The 24,316-nt window shown below is 36.3% G+C and overlaps 1 protein-coding gene across 18 annotated transcripts in view; it reads left to right on the top strand.

The window, feature by feature from the left end:
- Positions 1 to 479: 479 nt before the first annotated feature.
- LOC107705164 (LIM domain only protein 7-like) overlaps positions 480 to 24,316 on the top strand; it is a 52,099-nt gene continuing 28,262 nt past the window's right edge. For 9 of the 18 annotated variants that reach the window (XM_016508339.1, XM_016508338.1, XM_016508333.1 and 6 more), the window contains exons 1-6: positions 708 to 791; positions 4,749 to 4,819; positions 7,839 to 7,908; positions 12,201 to 12,307; positions 22,117 to 22,147; positions 23,129 to 23,242. In XM_016508339.1, coding sequence (XP_016363825.1) covers positions 723 to 791; positions 4,749 to 4,819; positions 7,839 to 7,908; positions 12,201 to 12,307; positions 22,117 to 22,147; positions 23,129 to 23,242 — 462 coding nt within the window. In that variant the 5' untranslated portion in view covers positions 708 to 722. Of the gene's footprint in view, positions 792 to 4,748; positions 4,820 to 7,838; positions 7,909 to 11,022; positions 11,050 to 12,200; positions 12,308 to 22,116; positions 22,148 to 23,128; positions 23,243 to 24,316 lie in introns of those variants that run through there. The other 9 variants (XM_016508332.1, XM_016508331.1, XM_016508329.1 and 6 more) reach the window with 6 other exon arrangements.

Here is a 24,316-nt window from a genome sequence, read left to right as displayed (position 1 = left end):
AAATAAAGTTTTGATTGGCTCAGCATTTCTGGACACAGTGGTATTTTTATTCTCGCATAATAAAATTTAGTTAAAATAATTTTAACATCATAACCAGCTGACCGAAATCTATCCCTTATTTATGTATTTACTACAGTAGTTACTTGTCCTTCACTAGAGAAATCTAAATAATAAAATAGCAAAAAGTAAGTAGCCTATTTAAATTAAATCAAAACTGTCTTGTATTTAACTTTAAAAGTCGTCAATCTTTGCTTGAGTGCCATTTGATCTGCCTGTGTAGTCTACTTGTAAACACGTATTTAACTAAATCTACAGACATTAGTGTTTTTTCCCCAAAGGAGCTTTATTGTGCCCTCGGCACCTGTAATGTAATCTGACAGTAGTTTAGGTGTGTATCTTGACGCACTAGGGGGCGTATAAAGTACACTACGCAACTAAAGTTTCTCAGGAATAAAAGGACAAGAGGAGATTTAAGATTTTACGGCTGTTATAAGATCTTTGCTCGTTGACGTTCGACAGAGTGATGGTTGTGATACTGGTAGTCGAATACAAAAAGTGTTTACCTGCTGACATCAGTTTTTAAGAAACCAGGTAGTGTTAAAAATATTCACGCGACGCGGCAGAACAGAACGCTCGCGGTTTAACTTTGTCTTGCTCGCGTTTTTGCAGCGTAGACGCCTGTTTCCTTACAGCCTCACCAAGAAGTGCACTTAAAGCCGGTGATGGAGTGGCGACCGCAGTCTGCAGTGGGTTATGAGGCTGCTTACTCAGAAGCACAGAGATGGATTGAGGTAAGAACTTCCACACCTGCTCTCATTTAGATGTAGATAGTTCAGGGAAATGACACTTGATGCTGCCAAACTATGAGGTAGCCAAAATGAAAAGGCACTGATTCGATTCATTAACTCGTGCTGAATACACCCAGACCTGTTGAATTCGTGTTTATGAGAATTTGTAAAACCTGGCGAAGATATAACATTTGGTGCTGCATGCAAAATTGTAATAAGTAGGTATGTTTTGATGGTTATCATTAATGTGTGTTTATCTCATATTTGTAATAAGTTCAGCTTCCTCTTTTGCTTTTCAGCTTCTTGACATTTACTTTTGCTAAACGCTGCATTGGTAGTTTTGTCAGTATTTAAGTGTGTATTTAAATAAATAAATTTAATAAATAAAGGTTACATTTAGTGTAACATTTCTAGTACCCTACGACACTTTATATCACTGTCAATAGGGATTTGGGATAGTTCACCCAAAATGTAAATTATGTCTTTTTATACTTCCTTTCATGTCGTTCCAAACCTGAATGACTTGAATTCTACGTCGGGACACAAAAGAAGATATGCTGTAAAATGTTGGAAACCCAACAGTTTTGGTTCCCATTTACTTTTATTGTATTATTTTGTCCATACAATGGAAGTCAGTGGGACCAACATGTTTAGTTACCAACATTCTGTCAAAATATATTGTGTTCCAAGATAATCTGTGTTGTGTTCCAAATATCTGTGTTCCAAAGAAGAAACAAAGTCATACAATTTGAAACGATGGAAAGTAAATGATGACAGAATTTAATTTTTGAGTGGAGTATCCCTTTAAAGAACTCAAAAAACTGATCTATTTTCTTTTTCCGTCAAGCTCACTGTGGAAAGTAGTCCTGCAATAATTTTCACACGCTTTACTCGGTTTATTCCTCTAAACCCTCTGGAACGCTCTTAGTCTAGGGCACAAATGATTAGGACTTTCCTATCCTTGTGAATTCCCTTCTCAGCAGGAGATGGCAGGGCCAAAGCACTGGCTGTAACTGAACAAATATTGTTCTTAATTCATGAGGGATGAATCTGAATGCTTTCAGTGTGACATCAGTCTCGCACACATGCACACTGGTTCATTGTCACAGGCAGTGGACCTTGGCAGGGCAGTTTCAGCCCCAAGCCGATTGCTCCCCTGCAGAGGAAGGTGATGTGCCGTTTAGCGTCCGATCTGAATGACTAACGGGTTGTTATAGTCAGCTGAATGATCTGGAGTTTGTCACACGTGCTCATTCTTGCACCAGGCACCAGGTCTGTGGGCAGAGACATTCCTGTTTGTCCTCCGGGGTAGTTCTCAGCTTGTTAAAGTCAAACCTAAAATTAGCCATCCTTCTGAAGTTGCTTAGTATATCTAAGAGTAGAAAGTTGTCATTAGCCACTGTGGCTAAATCATTCTTGCAGTGAAATCATATTAAATACTTAGAAAGCAGTTTAAAGTACATTTATTATACATTTAATATTTAATCTCACTTCATTTCACTGGTGATCATTGAATGGTTATTAATGTTGAAGTAAATGTGGGTCATCTAATTTGAAGTTAAAATTAAGTCAATCTTTTTGGGATGTTTTTGAAAGAATGTTTTTTAAATTAAAAAGCACTTGTTTACAGATTTAAATGAAACATCTATTAGTTATCCTGGCTGTTGTTTCTAGCCTGAAATGACCCCAGAGGTGTGTTGAGCATTTCCTCCCTAAAATTTCTTCATGTTCAGCAGACCCTGTTTGGTCAAAGGGATTAAAGCAGTTTGGCACAATTAACGTTGTGCAGCATTCTGTGCGTGCAAACAGCTTGGAATGCCTCATTGCTCCTTCATGAATGAACAATAGCTGTGTGCAAAAGTGCAGCTGAATAAAAATCATGTCTTACATCATCAAAACATTCTATTTAAATGAGTGCGGTCACAATGTGAGCTTAACTAACAAACAGTTTGGGGGAGTTGGTAGTAGAATGGATGATATGTGGAGGTAAGGATGTGAAATGGTTTAATTTTTAATTGTTTATGTGTGTTAATGTATGTGTGTTTTTATTTTTTAAAGGCAGCATTTATTTGATCAAAAATACAGTAAAACAATAGTAAAATATTATTGCAAATTAAAATAACTATTTTATTTATAATATCTATTTTAATATATTTAAAAATGTAATTTAGTCCAGTGATGGCAGAGATACATTTTCAGTAGCCATTTTTCAGTGTCACATGATCCTTCAAAAAATCATTGCAATGTGCTAATTTAGTGCTCAGAAAACATTTCTTATTATTGTCAATGTTGAAAACAGTTGTGCTGCTTTTTGCAACCGGGATTGTAATGGATTCTTGCTGAATAAATCCTTCTTATTTAAATAAATCTATTTTTCCTTTTACAATACTATATTCTATTACATTTATTAAATAGTACCTTGTTCCAACATTAAATTATAGTGGATTACAACAATGCAAGATTATTAGGTAAGGAGGACTCCCAAACTAAATTCAAATTTGCAGAGCATAAAGAGTGGATTTATTTATTTATTTGTGTTTTAGTTGTATTTATTTATTAGTTTTTTTGTTGTTGTTGTTGTTGTTAATTTGTTTATTGGTTATATAACTGATTTGTTCAAGCTCTCAAATTATCCTTCACCTGCTACAGAGATCTGTTTAAAAACAAAAAACTATCATGGACATTACAATGACAGGAACAGCAGGGGTCAGGATTTCATATGTCATTGAACTCTGATGTTTACTGCACCATGCTGTGTGAATGTGCTCCATATGATTAACCTCTTGTCTCTTCACAATCCATATCTGTGAGGGTTTGTAATGGTTACATAAATCTACATGAAGGGTACAGGAAGTTATTCGTCATTCTGTGCCAAATAATGTGATCTTTAATATTATTTAATACTATGTATTCTGATACATAATGGACCTTTTTGGCCATATTAGAAGATAATCTTATTAGTTATCTAGACTTTGAAAGATTTAGATCAGTGTGACGAGATACAAAATTCCTGTTTAAATGATCTACCTTCAGTTTGTAATTTGCAGTGTAACTCGATCTAATATGAGGATAGTATTTGTCCACACATTATTTTTGTCCTTGTTTTGTTCAGCAGACATAGGAAGTGCCCTTTGAAATTCTGCTTCTAAAAGAGAACAATTGCGGTTCAAATCTCAGTCAATACTGATCTCAACATAACCAGTGTCCTTTTACATGTAGGCTCTCCACACCCTCTGAATTCATGCCATGTTCCTGGGCAACAGCCAAGTAAAAGCAGCTTAAGAGTGTGCTATTCTAAACAACAGACTTCATGTTATTGATAAGTGGTTACACTTTATTGACATCTCAAGGTTTCTGTATGGCCTGATTTTTTTTTCTTAGTTAGCTGAGTTTCTTAAATGTGATGTTTTTTAGACCAGTAGCATATTATAAAATACTTAAAGTATTACTCATAATGATGTTGTCTCATGAAAGCTAAATGAGCAACTCTGTTTTTACTGGCATTCAAACTTGGAAATTGAAAACATTTGTATTCAGAAAAAGGGCTTTACTCATAGATCATGTTATATGAGGTGTGGAACAACAGGGCTCACATTGTAACGGTGTAGTCTGAGGGTATAAACACAACATAAATGCTTCCCTCTGTGTGAGCAAAAACAATGGGCTGCCTGCCCTCTGTGTCTTGCAGTAGTAGCTTGAGATCATTGGAAAGGCATGAAACTGTGTGTAGAACTGTGACATTCCTCCAGATGCTCTCGTTCTCTGTGGTTTGGCCGCTGAACTCCAGCCCTGATTACTGAGTAACCCCCGATTCTCCAAAAGAGACTGTGTTGTTGTACTGGTGTGCTAGTCTCTAGGACTTGAAGCTTGGAAGAACAACTTTCCTCTCCTTTCCCTGGACATCCTAAACTTCCCACTCACTGGTTCTTAGTGCTTCCTGTGTTTGTCCTCGTCTCGCAGGCAGTCACTAAGAAGAAGTTTGGGAGCAGTAATTTCCGGAGTTCTCTGGAAAATGGACTTCTGTTGTGTGAGTAAGTAAAGCTGTTTTTACTTGTACTTCTCTAATTTTTACTGTTTTTCTTGCTTAATGCATGACACTCTTTCTGCTATAACTTTGTGGCTATACCTTTTATTATTGCTTTTAATAATTACTATTGCATAACTGCTTCGTGCATACTAACATAATATAATGTAATTCTTAAAGGGACAGTTAACCCAAAAATACAAATTCTGTTTTCATTTTCTCATCCTCATGTTGTTCCAAACCTGTATGATTACTATCTTCCATTGAACAAAATATATGTGCATATATGTAAAATAAAAATCTATTACATGTAAAATATGTAATCTATACAACTCTAGTGGTTTAATTCAAGTGTCCTGGATCAAAAAGGTTCACTTTGTATGATGTAAAGAACAAAAATGATGTGGTAATTCAATCTCAAATCAAATCGAAACATTGATCAGCTCATGGATATGCATGCCTAAATCTAATATAGCGACATATCAATAACACCTCATTGGTGCCTGTGTCATGATGTTAAGTAATAATATTAACGTTTATGTTTCTTTTAAGTCTTATTTGTTGCTTGTAGTTTTGGACCCCATTGACTTTCAGTCAAAAACAAAAACAGTTAAAACATTCTTCAAAATATCTTGTGATTTATAGAAGAAAACATTAATATGGATTTGGGCTTCTGAACTATCCAACCCAGGCAGTTGAAGGTGAAATCTGGCAACGTTTTATTTTTTTGGTGGTTGTACAGTTCGCCAATTCAGAAACGAAATGTCCGCTTAGTGGCACTAAAAGGTTAATGCTGTATCGCATTTGAAAGTAATATGCCATCTAGACTAAACCCAACCATAAAACTAATCGATAATGTTAATAAAAGCAAGTGTGATATAAAAACAAGCAACCATTTTACCATTTTAGCCCGCCTACAAGTCTTTGAGCTCTTTAGCGTTACTCGTGTTTCATGGAGCTCATACTCCACATCGCAAGTGCAATGCTGTACCAGGGGAGTTACCGAGCAAGTTTACTATGTCAGAAAAGCCAAACATATGGAGATGTAAATGTCAAAATGAATTAGTTTGCAAATCATGCACTGTGTTTGAGGTCATAACATAGTAATGTACAAGGAACTGAGTGAAAATAAATCTATATTATTGATTATATGATTGCGAATCTGCCCCTGTAATCATAATTTGTGTGAAAAGGAATAAAAGTTGTTGTATTTTTTTAGTACCACTAGTGTTCATTTCAGTTGAATGTATAGATAAGGGGTTGTTGTTTTTTTGGACTTGCAAAAATGTAGGTTGAGGCAAAGCCAAACATATGGAGATGTAAATGTCAAAATGAATTAGTTTGCAAATCATGCACTGTGTTTGAGGTCATAACATAGTAATGTACAAGGAACTGAGTGAAAATAAATCTATATTATTGATTATATGATTGCGAATCTGCCCCTGTAATCATAATTTGTGTGAAAAGGAATAAAAGTTGTTGTATTTTTTTAGTACCACTAGTGTTCATTTCAGTTGAATGTATAGATAAGGGGTTGTTGTTTTTTTGTTGTTTTTTTGGACTTGCAAAAATGTAGGTTGAGGCACATTTTTTCCATTGAGTTTACTGTATGTTGGACTTATCCCTTTAACTACTTTTCTATTATGCACTGTAACAATATTTTACCTGTTGGCTGAAATGTGATGCAAGCTAACCTGAACTTTTTCATTTGGAATTTGCATCTAAGCTGTGTGTCATTTAATGTGCATTATGTCATGCAGCTATATTAAAACACATAATTTGTACCCGGCTGCCACAGTCAGACTCTGTTCCATCCCAGGAAGCATTAGTAAGCCCAGCAGAGGAAAACAGCACGGATGGCAGAGCATTTAATAGGACAGCTGGGAAGAGGTGATCCATAGTGCCAGCTACTCTAGCTGGGTTCAGAAACCTGAGCAGGGCAGAGTGCAGGCACATAGGGAGTGGCGGCACTCGGGCCTCTTCTACAGCAGCTCTGTTGTGCTGTTTATGTAAAGAGAGCGTTGGGTCGGTGGACTGGGTGTGACATGCTGCAAGCTCAGGGATTTCAGCATATTTTTGAACCTGACTGGATGGTTCTGGTGCAGTGCGTGGGCCGGTCTGACATGTTGGTGTCAGTCGAGTGACTCAGCAGACTAATTACCACAGTCCAGTGCAGAATCTCACCGTCCTGCTCCTGCACTCTCATGCTGCTTTCTTACAGTCTGTACTAAGCTATCAGCTTTGCCATTTCCACATGAGCGGACAAAGGCACACATTACCTGAGGATACTGTCACTCTGGATCTCATGTCTAAACAAAGACTCCTGTGAAACTACCGCTGGGGTCAGCACAACAAAGTCTTGACTTGAACTTAAAGAGTGTACAAATGCTCCATAGATGTGCGAACAGGTTTTTCAGTGTGGTTGTGCAGGATACACATTTTTAGTGTTTTAAAGATCACAAACAGGGAAGATATTGCCAACATACATATTGTTTAGATAAATGGCAGCTCTGTTATTTCCTTAAAGAGTTCACCTATAAATGTAAATTCCATCATCATTTATTCACCCTCATGTCGTTCCAAACCTGTATGACTTTCCTTTTACTTGAAGAAAGTCAAGTAATTTTATGTCACTAAAAAAGAGAAGGTACACTATGTGATTCAATTCATTAAAATGTTAATGGCTGCCTCTCCCTTTATTACACATAACCAAAACTGCCAGAAATCAAGTTTCTCACATATTATATTTCATGCTCTTCACTCCTTGTTAGATCAGCTGCACACCTTTGATTGTGCAATTCAATGTTTAATGTGTATTTCTCCAAACCAGTTTTTCACACACAACTAGACTTAGAGGCTATTGACTGATGTCTGTTTCCACAGAGAGTTGTTTGCATTTTCTCCAGGGCATTAGATGGCTTTGTAAACTGAAGCCAGATGGTCAGAATTAAAGGAAGCCATAAACTGGCAACCGACACACGATATAATTATTTGTGTTGATTTTTGTTCTGTTTTTCTCTTTCTAGTCTGATCAACAAGATCAGGCCTGGTGTCGTCAAGAAACTAAACAGATTATCCACACCTATTGCTGGCCTGGTACGTTTATTATTATTATTATTATTATTATTTGTACTTTGACATGCATATATTATTTGAGCTGTAGTATTCCACCTTGGCTAAGAACCTTAACTCTTACAAAGAAGTTTGAATTATTTTCTAAACGGTTTACTTGTACAAGGGTGTTAAGTGTGAATTGCACAGGGTTGATCATTTACTTATACTTGGTATTTAATAGGAATCATTTGCCACCATACAGTATTTCCAAACAGTAGGCACTGTGATTTTTCCATTATGAACAATCCATATGCATGTGGAGAAGAGTAGCTGGATCATCCAGTTGTCTCATGACAACTTGTAAAAAAATAAAATAAAATCTCTTTGTGGATTTTTTTAATTCAAGAGCATAGACAAGTGGCATATGGGCCTGATTAAGCTGTTTTTATTGAAGCTGTTTTGGTCTAATATATGCAAAACATGCTTATTTATTTCCCATTGCCCTTTAAAACTCTTGACCCAGGTAAACTTGGACAAGCATCTGCATGTCCAACAGCATCACAGCGGTATTTCCATAAAACACTTCCAATCCCAAAACCTACCAAGCACAGCCTAAACTCACAATTGTGGCCTCACATGGCAAGGGCTAAGCAAAGGCATGCGAAGAAAAACACACAGTTTGGAGTATATTTTAGTTTTGCTAAATACTGCTGAGCCTGTAAAGTTTGTCTGTAAGAGAGCTGTTCCTGAGCTTCCAGCAAACTGTAAGATGCAAACGAACACAATGCTTATGACCGATGAAAGATATTTTTCCACAGAATGAAAGGCTCATTCAAGGCTCTGAAATCTTATCAGCACCATTATTGTTCCTTCTGGCTGCTTTGCTTTTGTTCGACACAGTTTCATTCTAATACAGAGGTTTTATATTTTGTTAAATCAAGGCTCATTAGTGCAAGAGCGGAAATCTCTGGTTTTGTGGACTGTGTAGCGACTCTGGCTTTGGATCACTAAACTCTACTCAGGGTTTGGCTTCGGCTGATCTCTGGATCACTTTCCCATAGTTCCATCAAACCCTGAGCCGCGGTTTACCCTTGTGTTTCCCTGGATAGCTGATCCTCCTTTTAACAATTTGAAGAGAGGAAGCCTACACTTGTGTGGCACACTGGTCGGCCACATTAGAAAATACATTCTGGCAGGGCTTTGGCCTGATGTTTAGCAGAGAGATGACTCCTTAGAGCATAGCCCTTCATAAACCCCCCATAACTGAGCTGGATGGATATATTTGCAACGGGTCTCACCACTGTGAAAGGAGAATTGGCAGAACTGAATATTTGAATAGAATTTTCCACAGGCCACCAGGCTTGTTTGCTCTTAAAAGCGTGCATTTAAGCATTTATATTATATTATTTACTTTTATTAAACCCATAATGTGTAAGTGTTAAATTTTTAATGAACTGGCACATTGTTCCATATTCTCCATAATAGTTTACTGAAAACCACATGTTGCATATGAGAACTTGATCTCCGCTCTGCTGACATACTCACACAAGAATTTACTTTAGCATAGATTACATACTTTGATGGATAAAATATGAATGAATGGTTTTCAACAGCTTGAAATTCCTAAATCATAATCAATCAACCAACCAGCAGTCGCAAAACAGTGTTTATCAGGAGGCTTGATAGTTTTGTTAGAGGATTGTAATCACTAAATGAGAATTTCTGACAGGATTACGTGCACTGACTGTAAAGTTAGACATTTTTTCTGCATCATTATGTCTGCATGATTTGGTTCTTGAGATGAAGTCTGATATGCTAACTAATGAATGTTAAAACTTGCTTTAAGTGAATTAAAATAATTTTATTTTGCAGTTGGTTTGATCCAAAGCTATGCAATTTTAAGACTCTATGTCTTTGCTAACTAAATTATCCCATCGATTTTTTATTTTTACTTGTTTACATGCAGTACATAGTATTCTGTTTTTGCCAAATTCCTTTTCACTAAAACATTCACATAAATGCATGAATTCTGTTTATTTATAATTAGTAATACTCTATATGTTATTAAGCGTAGACTTTTAAATCAATGTAAAGTATGCTGATTGTAGCAACCTTGGTTTGGGGTCGCCGTGATTTTGCCAAGTAAGACATGTTCCTGGATCAACATCTTTTGATGATCCTGGATCAACATTATTGTCCAAAAATATAGACTTAACTCAATCCCTACCCCTAAACCTAACCCTACCCATAATTTATTCTTAAAATCAGTGGGAAATGATAGCTGATTAACAAGGGTGTAGAAGCACCTAACCCTGATTGTAAGCCTAAAACAGATATTTCCTGAAAAGTTATATCTCAATTCTGATTGGTTGATTGGAATGTTGTTCCAGGATCAACAAGGATGTTGATCCAGGAACATGTTGTACTTGGTGAAATCACGCTCACCTTGGTTTGGCGCCTTGTTCAAGGACACAAAAGTTATAGAACCAGTGTCACATAGTTGGGACTGAACCTGTAACTGTTGTGTTGTGAAATCTAATAACTAAACTTAAATTTAATACATTTGAAGTATTCTGCTGTGGCAAGGTGATATTGTTATAGGTAGAGGTATCTGACACACTCTAGCCAGAGAATATGTCACTGTCCCGAAGCTATCTGTGCAAAATTATTTACACATATTAATGGTTTGATTAATGTGTCCTGTTTACAAATTGTTTAACCTTTACTGGGAATTTAAAATTACCTAAATGTAAGAGTCTGTTTGTTCCTAGCCACCTGCTCCAAGACATTTAGCATTCAGGTATTCAGGTAAACAGGTGACTAGCGGAACTTTTTCATATCTTACTTACCTAATTTACATAAGTTTAGGTTAAAGGTTAAAGGGATAGTTCGCCTTCGGTTGCTGGTCCCCATTGACTTGCATAGTGTTTTTTTTTCTATACTATGGAAGTCAATGGGGACCAGCAACTGAAGGTGAGCTATCCCTTTAAGGGCACTGGTCAAGCTGTTGGAGTGTGAGAATTTGTTTGAGGGACAGAACGCTAAGAGACATCTTGTTGACATCCATTTTCTGTGCACTGCATTTCAGAAGAACGCATTTGTCACCTTTAAACACAGATGAAACGTACTTCAGGGTGAGACCTTTGACCCTATGCCTCAGGATTTAACAGTTTAAGCAAGGAGGTAATTCAGAAGTGGAGCTCCTCATTGCCATCTGCTAATAAGCATGTTTGCTGTTTAAATATAGACCAGAACACCCTGTGATTATTTTAGAGCAAGCGGGAAAGCAGGAAAGGGTGGGCTGCACGCTCTGAACCCGTCTTCCAGATGGTTGATCAAATCTAATTGAAATGATGTCATCATAACACAACACCAGTGCCATGATAGTCTGCATTCATCAACATACTGGATGTGTATGTGAATGCACACACACACGATCTTAAGTTTCCTTTGTTTAAGCATTTCCCTACCCACCCACCAAGCGATTTTAACACTTGCTTGGGGGAAATAGTTTGTCGTTTCAGTCACCTGTGTTTCATGGCAACCCCGTCTCCAAAATAATCCACCGCCCTGAAGATTCCTCAAATATTCTGCTGAGAGATTTGAGTGGCGGTTTCTGGGTGTGAAAAGGGAGAGTATGCTTGAGTTTATATGTTTGTGCACTTGTAGGTATGTGTCTGGGTTAGTCTAGAGCGAGTGAAAAGGGTGGGTGTGCGTGTGTGTGTGTTTGTGTGTGTGTACCTGTTTTTCTATTCTGGTGGGGACTTAAACCTGAATACACACAGACTCATGGGGACTCGTGTCACGGTGGGGACCTAAATTGAGGTCCCCACGGGTAAACAAGCTAATAAATCACACAGAATGAAGTTTTTTGAAAATCTAAAAATGCACAAAGTTTCCTGTGAGGGGTAGGTTTAGGGGTAGGGTTGGTGTAGGACAATAGAATATACGGTCTGTAAAGTAGAAAAACCATTACGCCTATGGAATGTCCCCACAATTCACAAAAACAAACCTGTGTGTGTGTGTTTGTGTGACTGCCGTACATGTATGGGGGAGGGGACTAGTGGAGTTGACACTCTCTGTCATGTTTTTGCACCGCCCCGAAGCCAAACTCCTGCTCTCACAGGTACTGTCACAGGTCAATCAGTGACGTTCCTGCCTTCATTCTTTGCTCTTGTGTTGTCACTTTTTATTTGCCACCTGCCCTCTTTCATCTCCTCCCACTGCTTCAGCTCACTGGACTTTGGATGCATTGATTTCTGGACTGTGTGCCAAAGAGTTCCCATATGACTGCTGTCTAACTCACAAGGTGGACACACATTCTCTGTCGACAGGACAACATCAACCTCTTCTTAAAAGCCTGTGCAAAGCTTGGACTAAAAGAGGCTCAGCTTTTCCACCCAGGAGACCTGCAAGACTTATCCACACGTGTGACTGTCAAGTAAGTTTTGGTTTTCTCTACTTTTTTCAGTGTTCGGTAATATGCTTGACCCTTCACCAATGTAAAAATAGCAGTGGTTTAGCTGTAACAGAATGTGTCCAACCACTGTTTATGGCTCACTGCTTTTGGCAGATCTTATTGTCCTCTGGTCTCATATCCACATACTTTTGTAAATCAGGCTTGTATTACCAAGCCAGTTATTTAAATTCAACGTATGAGACTCCATGTGAATGGCTATTTTTAATATCTTTATGGGACGTGTTGTGGTTGTTGACATAATAGCTTTATAACGTTTATCATGCAATCATGCCTGGCTTGTATGAGCTTGTTTTGATTGTGAAAATGAATTGAATATTAAATGAAAGTCATGAATTAAATATGCCTTTTTGTCAAGTGAAAAAAATGAAAGTTAGAGAAGAGTCAATAAATGAAGCAGAGGTGAGTTGCAATGAAACTATAATCTGATCTTAAAAGAGCAGAATCACCCTCACCAGTGAAGTATAAACTCTCACTATCGCTGAAACAGAAGCTGACAATTGGCTTGTGTATGTGTAAATCCGAGATTAAGAGAGATAAAGGAGTTTCTGCATGTGTGCTGTGGGTAAATTTGCCACTCGCAGGCGTTTATGTCATCTGCTAGCTGTAATCATGCTATATTATTATAGTTTCAGTGTTTTGGCTCAGCCCATACCTGTGACCAGGGTGGAAAAACATGGCATGTTGATCAACCTGTTCATATTCTCGCAGGTGTGTCTTGTATGTTTACGTCGTGAGATCTGTCAGTCCAGCTCTAACATGTTCATCACCGCAATAGCACTTTGATATGTGCAAACAAAACCACTAAGAAGTACTAGGCTATTATATTTTACAAGTCACTTAAATTAACTAGAACATTTGTTATTCAGGTTCAACAGTTCACAAAAAATTATTTTGTCATCATTTACTTACCCTCATCTCATTCCAAACCTGACTTTGTCTACTATTGAACAAAAAATGAGTTATTTTGAATAATGTGCTGGTTGCAGTTTCAATTAATGGGAGCTAAAGCTTTCAAGCTTCAAAAAAGGAAGTAAAAGGACCATAAAAGTATAATAAAAAGTAGTTTGCTTGACTTGTGTGCTATTTTCCAAGTCTTTTGGAGTTACACGACAGCTGTGACTAACAGATCGGTCATTCACTGACAATCTTCTCCATCAGTGGATTGTTAACCAGATAATTGAGTTGAACCTGAAAACTGGATCAGTTCAGTTTGTAAATGAATCATTCAGACCGCTTTTATGACCTGATTCATCAGTGTCACTAAAAAGATTAATTCATGAATTGGGAAGCACTATACTCCCATAAGCTCTTATGAACTATCATGAACCTGGCAAGGTGAATGTCGAATGTCAAGTTTTTCAGTGAATAACGACTTAAGTTTGGTCTGTTCCTCACACAAGCTTATAATATGACCTCAGAAGACTTAAGAAATACACCACACAAGTCACAGTCTGAACCACATTAATCATTTAATTGAATAGGTTTATGGTGCTTTTTTGTCATTTTGGAGCTTGGCAGCTTCAGTTCTCATTCACTTTAATGAGTTTTAAAAAAAGGTCTAACGATAAGAAAAAACTCAAGAGTTTGGAACAACAAGAACATTTTTGGGTGAACTATTCTTTTAGTGGACTGTCTGCAATTGATTTTCATTGTGTTCTTTTGTTTTCTGATGGTTGATCCCGTGAACTGCTTCATTTGACTAAGGTGTGTTCAGCTCTGGCTTGAACTAGTACAGCACAAATTATTGGTGTGTTTTGGACCATTGTGACCTATCAAAGCTGTATCACGTCACATACAAATTAGTAATGATTCAAATATGTAAAATCAACCTGCCCATATTGATAAGACTGCTTTGAATATGGCAAGGGAGGGCTGGTTGTTTCTATCTATCCTGTCATTGTTACCTCAGCTAAAGTGACAGCGCCGTCAGACACTGAGATTAAACAAAGCGAGCCTCACTGCATGACGGTTACCATGCCACACCCTCAGTGCCATGGCAACCGTACAGAGGCTCTGATTAAACAGGACTCATCCAATCCCTATAGGCTATAATTATAATCACTCACTCCACTTGTACATGTCTGAGGGTGTGTGTTTGTGGCTATGTGTGAGCATGAAGTGAGGGTTTATCTGCGTCCACTGACAGGCATTTGTCAGAAGTGTTCCAGGGGGGTCCTAATTTTAGAATTGAAAGGTCACTTTTTGACACTAGATGAAGTGCAGCAGTGATATGATTCCTGACTGTTACTTTTTATAGTTTGTTTTCTCCTTCGTTCTCTTGGTGTAACTTTACATCCTTCAGGAACATGTTTGTGTTTACATTACGTTTTGGCTGGTATTCTCTGTTGCGGGTTTGTGTAGGCTGTGCAGTTTGCATATACTAACTGTAAGCTGGTCAAGCATTAGACTAGACCTGCTCAGCATTGTCCAGCAGTGATATTTGGTAGGGCTTGTTTTTAAGAGTTTTTATACCCGACCCTTGCCAAATCATTCTAGCAAATGCAATGCTTTTTTTTGTGCGTGTGTGTTCTGAAGCGATACATTGTTTGTGCCTGCTTTCCTGCTTCAATGCTCTCTCACCAACTGCTAATACAGATGGCAGTAAACCTTCTGCAATGTGAGGGCATAGTTTGTACGCTACATTAAAGTTGTGAGATCTCTCACACTGATCCAAGGTTTATAGCCCTTGTGGAGTTTGACGCAGAATGTTCGTAGTCACACAGAAGGCAACGTGAGGAGATATTGCAGCCTATTGCGATAGGCTTGAGATAAGCAGGGCCTGCATTCATTATTACTCATCAGTCCATGAAAAGCAATTGTCTCAGAGAGGGAAACAACTCCAGGTCATCTGTCCCTCAGGCAGCCTCTTCCAGCACGACAGCTGCTCATTTCATGGCCTGTTTATGTCTGCTAAACAATGTTTACTTATATACTAATACTACTTATTTACTATATATATATATATATTTATATATATACTACCAATCAAAAGTTTGGGATTACTTTATGTATATAAAATTATAAATTAATAAAATATGATTTATTTTATTATATTTTTAAATGCTGTGGTAATGTGAACACAAAGTTCGTTATTCATTTGAATATTCAAAATTATTGAAATGAATTATGCAAATTACACCAGTCACCAGTGTTTTATAATTTTATCATTTGTTTTTTTTTTTAAATGCCAACATGAATTAGTTTTTATATATATTTTCTGTTTTCTTTTAATTTTAGTTAAAATGTTAGCAATTTTGTTATTATTTGTGATTTTTATTAGTTTTTTTAAATAGATTGATTTTCATTTTTATTTCAGTTTTAGTTATTTTACTACATCAAGTTAACCTCAATGAAAATGTTACATTTTGCCTAGCCTAAAATAAAATAAATGTTAGTTTTTAATATTTTATTTCAGTTGACATTTATTTTATTTCAAGTAACATTTATTTCATTTCAAGTTCTTTTTCTTGAACTGTAAAAATAACTTAAATGATGAACAGGATTCTGGAAAAAAGTTTTCAAGTCCAACATAAGTGTGATTTTCATGACTACTGTTGTCCAGGTACTGGTGGCAGGTTCGTTTTTTGTTAGTGCTGTGTAAAAGTAGGATGTATTGAACATACTTCTTTATAAATATTCTCATAAACACAGGATTGAAATTTTGTCATGGAATGGGTAAGACATTTGATGGTAGGTGACCACTATGACTAGTGGGAGTTCAGAAGATTTCATTACTTGTTGTCACTGTAGTTGTGTGAACTTTGTCTCTGTGTTTTGTCATTGTCTTATCCAGTGAATGTATTGGCATGTTACTAGAGATTACATAAAGTCAATGATAAAGAATCTCTTCCTGCATTCCAGTGATTTATAGCACTGTTGCCAACTCTCGCAAGATAAATAAGCAACCACAGCTTCAAAAACAAGCCCAATATTTTTTTTGATGATTTATTATCTTCAATATTATTTATTATCAATTATTTATTACCAATAAATGAGCCTGCAACATATTAAACTGAAACCACTCTTTTATCTGAAAAGCAAAAACAGAAGTTATTGTACAAAAATCAGCAATCTGCAACAAAGTGGGAACAAAACTCATCTCCAATCACCTGTGTGCAGAATAGGATTGGAGAGATGGAAAAGGAGAAAAACACAAGAGCTTCAAAGGGGAACTGTAACATAGCCACATATTTATAGCCTACTAAACTATAGGCTATTCGAACCAAATGTATATACTCTTAGTACTAGTATAGGACTACTTGTTTTTTTATTACAGCCCGTGATAATTAATACATTACAAAAACATTGTAAAAATTAAAAATTAGGCTAAAAGAAAGTCAAACGATGTAAATTAAGAAACAAAGTTGCTTGTCAGATTTCCCTAACAAGCAACCATATTTTTTAAAATAAGCCCAAAAAACCGCAACCCGGGATTTTTTCACTCAACTTTACAAAAAAAGAAGCCCAAAGTCGCGTATAATATGCGGACTTGGCAACTCTGGTTTATAGAGTTGTGCATTTTAGTGATTTAGAGTGTTGATAAAACCTCACTTTTTGATTTGAGACAGTGTTAATAATTATGGACAATCATCAGTTATTAACTTCAAGAGGAGTCATATAGCGCCAAATTAATCATAAAAGAAATGTGATCACAAATGATCTGACAATATTATTCTGTATCTGTTTCAGAGGTTTTACAGCAGTTATACCGTGTGGCATTAACAATAGTGTATTTATTAACCGCCGATGTCATCATCTCATGCTCCAGCGCCGAACTGATTCCCAGATAAACCACTTCTCTTCTCTTAGTACATGCAGATGCTTTGCTTGAGGTTGGCTGCTGGATATTTTTAGCTGTATTTAAGTGGAAAAATACTGGAAAATGGATATGCTGAATGTTATATTTCTTCTTATTAGATTTAAATATGCTACCGTTCAAAAGTTTAGGGTCAGTATAATTTTTTGAAGTAAACAAATGAATACTTTTATTCAGCACGACTGAAAATGACAGTAAAGACATTCATAATGTTGCAAAAGATTTCTATTTCAAATAAATGCTGTTCTTTTGGCAATTTAATTCATCAAAACAAACCTGGAAAAAAAATTCCAAAAATGTAAGCAGCACAGCTGTTTTCAGCATTGATAATAAGAAATTAGATTGATTTCTGAAGGATCATGTGACACTGAAGACTGAAGTAATGGCTGCTGAAAAATTGGCATCACAGGAATAAATTAGATTTTAAAATATGTGACCCAGGACCACAAAACGGGTCAAATTTTTAAAATAAATAAGCTTTCCATTGATGTGTGGTTTGTTAATATAGGCAGTATTTGGCCGAGATACAAGTATTTGAAAATGTATTTAAGTGGAAAAATACTGGAAAATGGATATGCTGAATGTTATATTTCTTCTTATTAGATTTAAATATGCTACCGTTCAAAAGTTTAGGGTCAGTATAATTTTTTGAAGTAAACAAATGAATACTTTTATTCAGCACGACTGAAAATGACAGTAAAGACATTCATAATGTTGCAAAAGATTTCTATTTCAAATAAATGCTGTTCTTTTGGCAATTTAATTCATCAAAACAAACCTGGAAAAAAAATTCCAAAAATGTAAGCAGCACAGCTGTTTTCAGCATTGATAATAAGAAATTAGATTGATTTCTGAAGGATCATGTGACACTGAAGACTGAAGTAATGGCTGCTGAAAAATTGGCATCACAGGAATAAATTAGATTTTAAAATATGTGACCCAGGACCACAAAACCAGTCATAAGGGTCAAATTTTAAAAATAAATAAGCTTTCCATTGATGTGTGGTTTGTTAATATAGGACAGTATTTGGCCGAGATACAAGTATTTGAAAATCTGGAATCTGAGGGTGCAAAAAAATCAAAATACTGAGAAAATTGCATTTAAAGTTGTCCAAATGAAGTTCTTAGCAATGCATATTACTAATAAAAAATTAGGTTTTTATATACAGTATTTACGGTAGGAAATTTACAAAATATCTTCATGGAACATGATCTTTACTTAATATCCTAATGATTTTTGGCATAAAAGAAAAATCGATAATTTTGACCCATACAATGTTTTTTTGGCTATTGCTAAAAATATACCCAAGTGACTTAAGACTGGTTTTGTGGTCCAGGGTCACATATATTAAAATAGTTACTTATTTTAAATTATAATAACATTTCACAATATTACTGCATTTTCGATCAAATAAATGCAGCCTTGGTGAGCATAGAAGACTTCTTTAAAAAAACATTCTAAAAAAATCGTACTGTCCCCAAAGTTTTGAATGGTATTATAAGTCCATTTAGACCAGTAAAGAAGTACTATTGGTGCACTGTTGCATGCTGAAATTGTAAAAGATCTCACATTTTAGATTCACAGTGTTGCGCACTGTAATATAAGATTTTCCTTATAAGAGTTGTGGGAGAATGAATATGTTATTTTCTCAATGGCGTGTGGCACTGGATGGCATCAGCGGTGTCCATGACAGGGACACTGGTACATTGTGAATTGCTCAATTGTCCATGCCGTAAGCAGACAAACAAGGGCTGCGTTTGTTCGACATGCTCATCAGGCTAGTGAAAATTGTATCTTTACAGACAGTGCTTACTTGTGGATTATAGCTGGGGATTCGGAGAATGTATCAAGTCTTAAATCAATCACAGCTGATGCCTCCGTTGAAATGTTTATGTTGTATCATAGGGCTGTGAGTGAAGACTTCATAAAAATGTAAAGACACAAAGAATGATTGATGCAATCTGACATGACTCATTATTAGCATTTGTTCATAAAACCAAGAACATTCTTTACGCGCTGAATGTTACTGAACTGGGCTGTGAGGTCTTAATATCCCAGCTGTGCGCACACACCCATTAGTATTAGGCTTTTTAAATAATGGGTGTTGATGTGTCATGACTCATGAACCTGCCTGACCATTGTCGCTGCGTCATTTTATTGCATTGGCCAAAAGGGACTGGCAGGTCTTTACCAGATTTTTATGGACATGAATCATTTCATATTCAAGACGGATGTAAGCCTTGAAAATTCCAGAAATATGCCTTGGATATTGTGTAACTGAGGGCTGACTTTGTCCGTGTGTAAGTATTTTAGATTATGCGTAGGCAATATTCTATCTCTATTATAGACCATTCTGCTTTTTTCCGCTCACAACATCTGTATAAGCCTCTGTGGTTTGGACATTGTTTAGAGTGAAACAGCATAGTACCATTTAGAAACTTCCATTGTGTTCTACTTTGAAGTGACACAATAATCACACATACAGAAATGGTTTGGTTTTTAGAGAGAGAGAGACACATCCTAATTGTCATTGTGACTTTCCCACGGACTAGTACAGCACTTGTTATGACTTTATCTTCAGGCCCTAAAACTGTCAGAAAACAACAGCTTTTGGGAATGTAGCTTAGATTCTGAGTTCATTACACTCAAATATTACAGAATGCAACAGGTTGATGTTGTCTTTAGTTGGAATGTAACAGTGCAAACATTATATTCTCACAAACGGTCATTAGTGCAAAGAACTTCTTTTTTTTTTTTGCCTTGGGAACAGACGAGTGATTATAAACAATTTGACGCAGTCTTGTACTTGTTTAGACACATTAGTTCAAAGCATTTAAAGTCTGTTGTGTGAAGAGAGACCCCACTGAAAAGCTTTTGTCCTCTAATTATGTCTGACAGTGTTTTGAGTAGAAAAAGAGCTGTTGCAATTGGAATGTTCCAGCCACAGTTCTCTTACTAAAGGATGGAGAATTAAGAGTGGCAACAGCGGCTGTTAAACACCAGTGCACTTTTTTTTAACATAACCCAGTGTTAACAACTTAAAGGGGTAGTTCACCAAAAAAAAAAAAACTGTCAATATTTAAAGTGAATTTTTAATAAATATACTGGCCACTCTTTTCAATATAATGAATTAGAACAGAGGCTGTCAAGCCCCAAAATAATTTTTAAAAGTATCAGAAAAGTGGTCCATATATTCATGTGCTTTATTTGGATATCTTGCAAAGCCACAACTACGTATTATAACTTTTTGTGAAGAGGAAACCAAAATGTAAATGTTACTGACTACTTTTATTATGCTTTTTATTTTTGATGGTGTGCTTGCATTGTTTTTAATGTTGGAAAAGTTCAGTCATTGTAATTGCAAGGACAATATTTTTTCCAGATATCTTTTTGCATTCCTCAGAAAACAGAAAGTCTTATGGGTTCATGACAACATGAGAGTGAATAAATGATGACAGAATTTTCATTTTTGTTTTTCTTTCTCTTTAATCAGATTGGATCAGAAATGCTGATTTAACTTTCCCTTTCAAGATCAGTGCCTTCACAATAGGATAATGTCTTTTGATATTTTTTTCCCAAAAGATTTGCTGATAAATAAATGCCTCATTCACACGAGTGAATGGCTGATCACATGAAACCAAAATACACCCTTGAGGTTCCCAAAATAATCTATCTTTTCCCACCCCAACAAAGAGGTTCTTTGACTTTTTCAGGGTTCATAAATTATAATTATGTAACAAGCGTTTAAGACAGAATGTTCTTGACATTTTTTCCAGCAGCTTTGTAAATGTGGACTTTGTTCCGATGTCAGACACATACTTTTTTCCCCCACTTACGACTTTTATTGGAGCAATAAATTGTTGTTATCGGGAGCAGTGAACGCCTTCATTCAGCGAGTTGAACATGTCATACAGGTTCACCAGCTTGAAAATCACACAGGTCGCTGACTAGCATAATCCCTCTCCAACCTCTCAGCTGTTGAACTCTGTAGCTTGTGTCATAAATCTTGCATCATGGCTGTCACAGCTAAAAATGTAGGCCTATTGTATTCACTTTGAAAGTGTATTGTTAGTTCTGTAAGAATGTCCTCTATAGATATTGTCATTAGAGACTGTTAGGATGGTATGTACCTACAGTGCAGGTGCTCCCAGTGTCATTAAACACGCTGGGCACTCCAAATACTAAACTGCACCGTCCAAACATGTGCTTCTGTACTATTGTATTACCTATATCTCTTGGGAAATGGATGTTATTTTATGTTTTATCTTAATGTTATTTTATGTTAAGTTAAGGCATAAAAGCTGCAGGGAAAACCAAGTCAAAGTTTAGCTAGTAAGCATGGGACCTCCAATTCAGATAGCAAATGGCTCAAGTATTATATAATCTCCTTGGTCAAAACATCAGAGAAGGAAATACCTCAGTTATACACACAGCAACAGGATGTCAAATGCACCAAGAGCTTGTAACACTCCAAAGAGAAAGGAAAAATTGAAATCGCATCATATGACCCCTTTAAGTTCAAAATTCCATTGAAGTTTTACAAAGAGGTATGTGGTATTTGATCCTATTTGGTCTTAACCTTAGGTGACAGTGCTCATAAATAATCTGTCAAGGACAAGAAGGGGATATAAAAGTAGAACATACACAGTACATGTACTGTGTCTTATCATTGTTTTATTGTTTATGTTGTTTGTTGAATTTCTAACATAAAATATATACTGTCAGTTTAGAGTGGAGCTAGTGTTGGTAGAGTTGCTTGGCTGTTGTTTATCAGGTTGTTTGAGTGAACGTGTTTTCAGTGCGTATTCTTTATAGAGCTGCCTGGAGCCAGCCTGTGCTTTTACCTTCTAGCTCATTCACCAGGGCACACAGTGACCCAAAACATGCCCACTGTTTTTATTGTCCTTTTCCCAGGCTGTGAGTGATTAACCAAACACCTCTTGTCCTCTACAGGCCCCAGGAGAGCAGCAGGAGGCTCAAAAATGTAAGTACTAATGCTAAATTATTTGAATTGATGTGAAATCATGTTTATCTCCTAATCTGCTCATTTGAAATATGTTGTGAGCTTTAGGAGTCTGGCTTCATTCCTGCAGTTTCAAATAAAATGCTCCCATTGTGGTTTGTGCTAGTCTGCTTGTCTCTTAAAGTAGCTCGGTAGCAGTATGTCATAGTGACATTTCAAGAGGCTTTATCTAAAACTCAAGTACGCTGCTTAAGACATCCCTCACCTCTCTAGAGAACAAATGCAGTGGCCCAAAGAATATCTGGTCACTTAAGCCACCTTCAATAAACTGGGAATGTCTGAACAAAATATCTAACCATACTATTAAAAAAAATAAAAATTATGTTGGTTAGATTACAAGTTATTTTAAGTGATAAAATAAACATTCATTGTGATAATAATAATAAATGCTGCTCAAGAAACATTTATTATTATCACAGTTGAAAACAGTTGTGCTGCGTAATTTATTTATTTATTGTGGAAACCATGATTTTTTATTTTTTTTTTAGTTTTAAAAGAGGTTTAAAAGAACAGCATTTATTTGAAATAGATTTTTTTAAATCAATGTACAAGTCTTCACTGTCACTTTCCATCATTAAAAAAAACAACATAATGATCCCAAACTTTTGAAATGTATAGTGTATATTCTTTAAAATTAGGACAAAAATATTTAAACACTTTGTGTGTGTCAAACATAAGTGAACTACCTTTATTTATGCATTCAAATGAACATTAGAGTAATTCGGGGGGAAAAAAGCATCTTTTAAGCAAAAAGTGTAAAAAGTGTCCTAATATTTTTTTGGGGCCAGTGTATATAATGGCCTAAAATCTTACAATGTGATTTAACTAGTTTCTATTGATATCTCGACATGCAGCCAGAGATGAAGTAGCCTTTTATTTTATCACTGAATTGAATCTTTGTTGCAATATGTTCCAATACAATTGTGTTGATTTGTGTCCTAGGTTCTGATCACCATATACTGGCTGGGCAGAAAGGCACATGCTGATCCTTTTTATAATGGACCTTACCTAAAACTAAAGGCTTTCGAGGGATTACTTGGCACAGCACTATATAAGGTAAGATATGTATTGACATTATGCAGTATTTGACTGTAGTATTTACTTTTAGATGTTAAATTGTAGTGCTTGAATACCGTGGATCCTTCTAGACTAGCTGACCATGTAAATCTCATTTTATATCCATTCTGGTATTTAAAATATCTTGCTAAGAATGCAGCATACTGGTCTCATGGTTTAACTAAATATTAAAGGGGTCATGAACTGAGAAATCAAAATTCCCTTGATCTTCTGACATATAAGAGGTCATTGTACTTTAAAAACATCCTATAAGTTTTAAAATTCAAAACGTTCTCTTTAGTCTAAAACAGTTTATATTGAAGCCAATCTGCCAAAACGACAGGTTGTGGAATGTGCCACTTTATGACGTAATGGTGTGGTTAAACCCCACCTCCGCAGAAGAAGATCAACGCCTGCTTCTAAAGCACTGCCTGTTTAACCCCGCCCACCGATTCGTGCATATCGTCTAAATAACGAAATGCGGCAAGACGTGCATCCAAATGAGAGAGAGAGAGACCACGAAGCTAGACGTTTCTTCTTATATTAACTAACGTACTCTACGCATCTAAATGAGAGAGAGACCGCGAAGCTAGACGTTTCTTCTTTATAGATAATTAGTTTATTTACTTTTTCCTGTTTTTGAAACTTAAGTGGGTCATGAGCGGAGAAATCAAAATTCCCTTGATCTTCTGACATATAAGAGGTCATTGTACTTTAAAAACATCCTATAAGTTTTAAAATTCAAAACGTTCTCTTTAGTCTAAAACAGTTTATATTGAAGCCAATCTGCCAAAACGACAGGTTGTGGAATGTGCCACTTTATGACGTAATGGTGTGGTTAAACCCCGCCTCCGCAGAAGAAGATCAACGCCTGCTTCTAAAGCACTGCCTGTTTAACCCCGCCCACCGATTCGTGCATATAGTGTAAATAACGAGAGAGGCAAACGCAGGTCTATGCAGAGTTCACTTCATTTTACCACGGATTCGTTTACAAACAAGGTACAATTTGACACAGGATTAGACCCAGCTAGAACAAGCGGAGTGATACAAAATTGTGAAAGGGCGTTCCTGTGG

Source organism: Sinocyclocheilus rhinocerous, unplaced genomic scaffold (genome assembly GCF_001515625.1).
Source record: "Sinocyclocheilus rhinocerous isolate Xijiao unplaced genomic scaffold, SAMN03320098_v1.1 scaffold4189, whole genome shotgun sequence".
NCBI lineage: Eukaryota > Metazoa > Chordata > Actinopteri > Cypriniformes > Cyprinidae > Sinocyclocheilus > Sinocyclocheilus rhinocerous.
The sequence above is the reverse complement of the archived record's forward strand: the minus strand, read 5'-3'. Positions and strand labels throughout refer to the sequence as shown.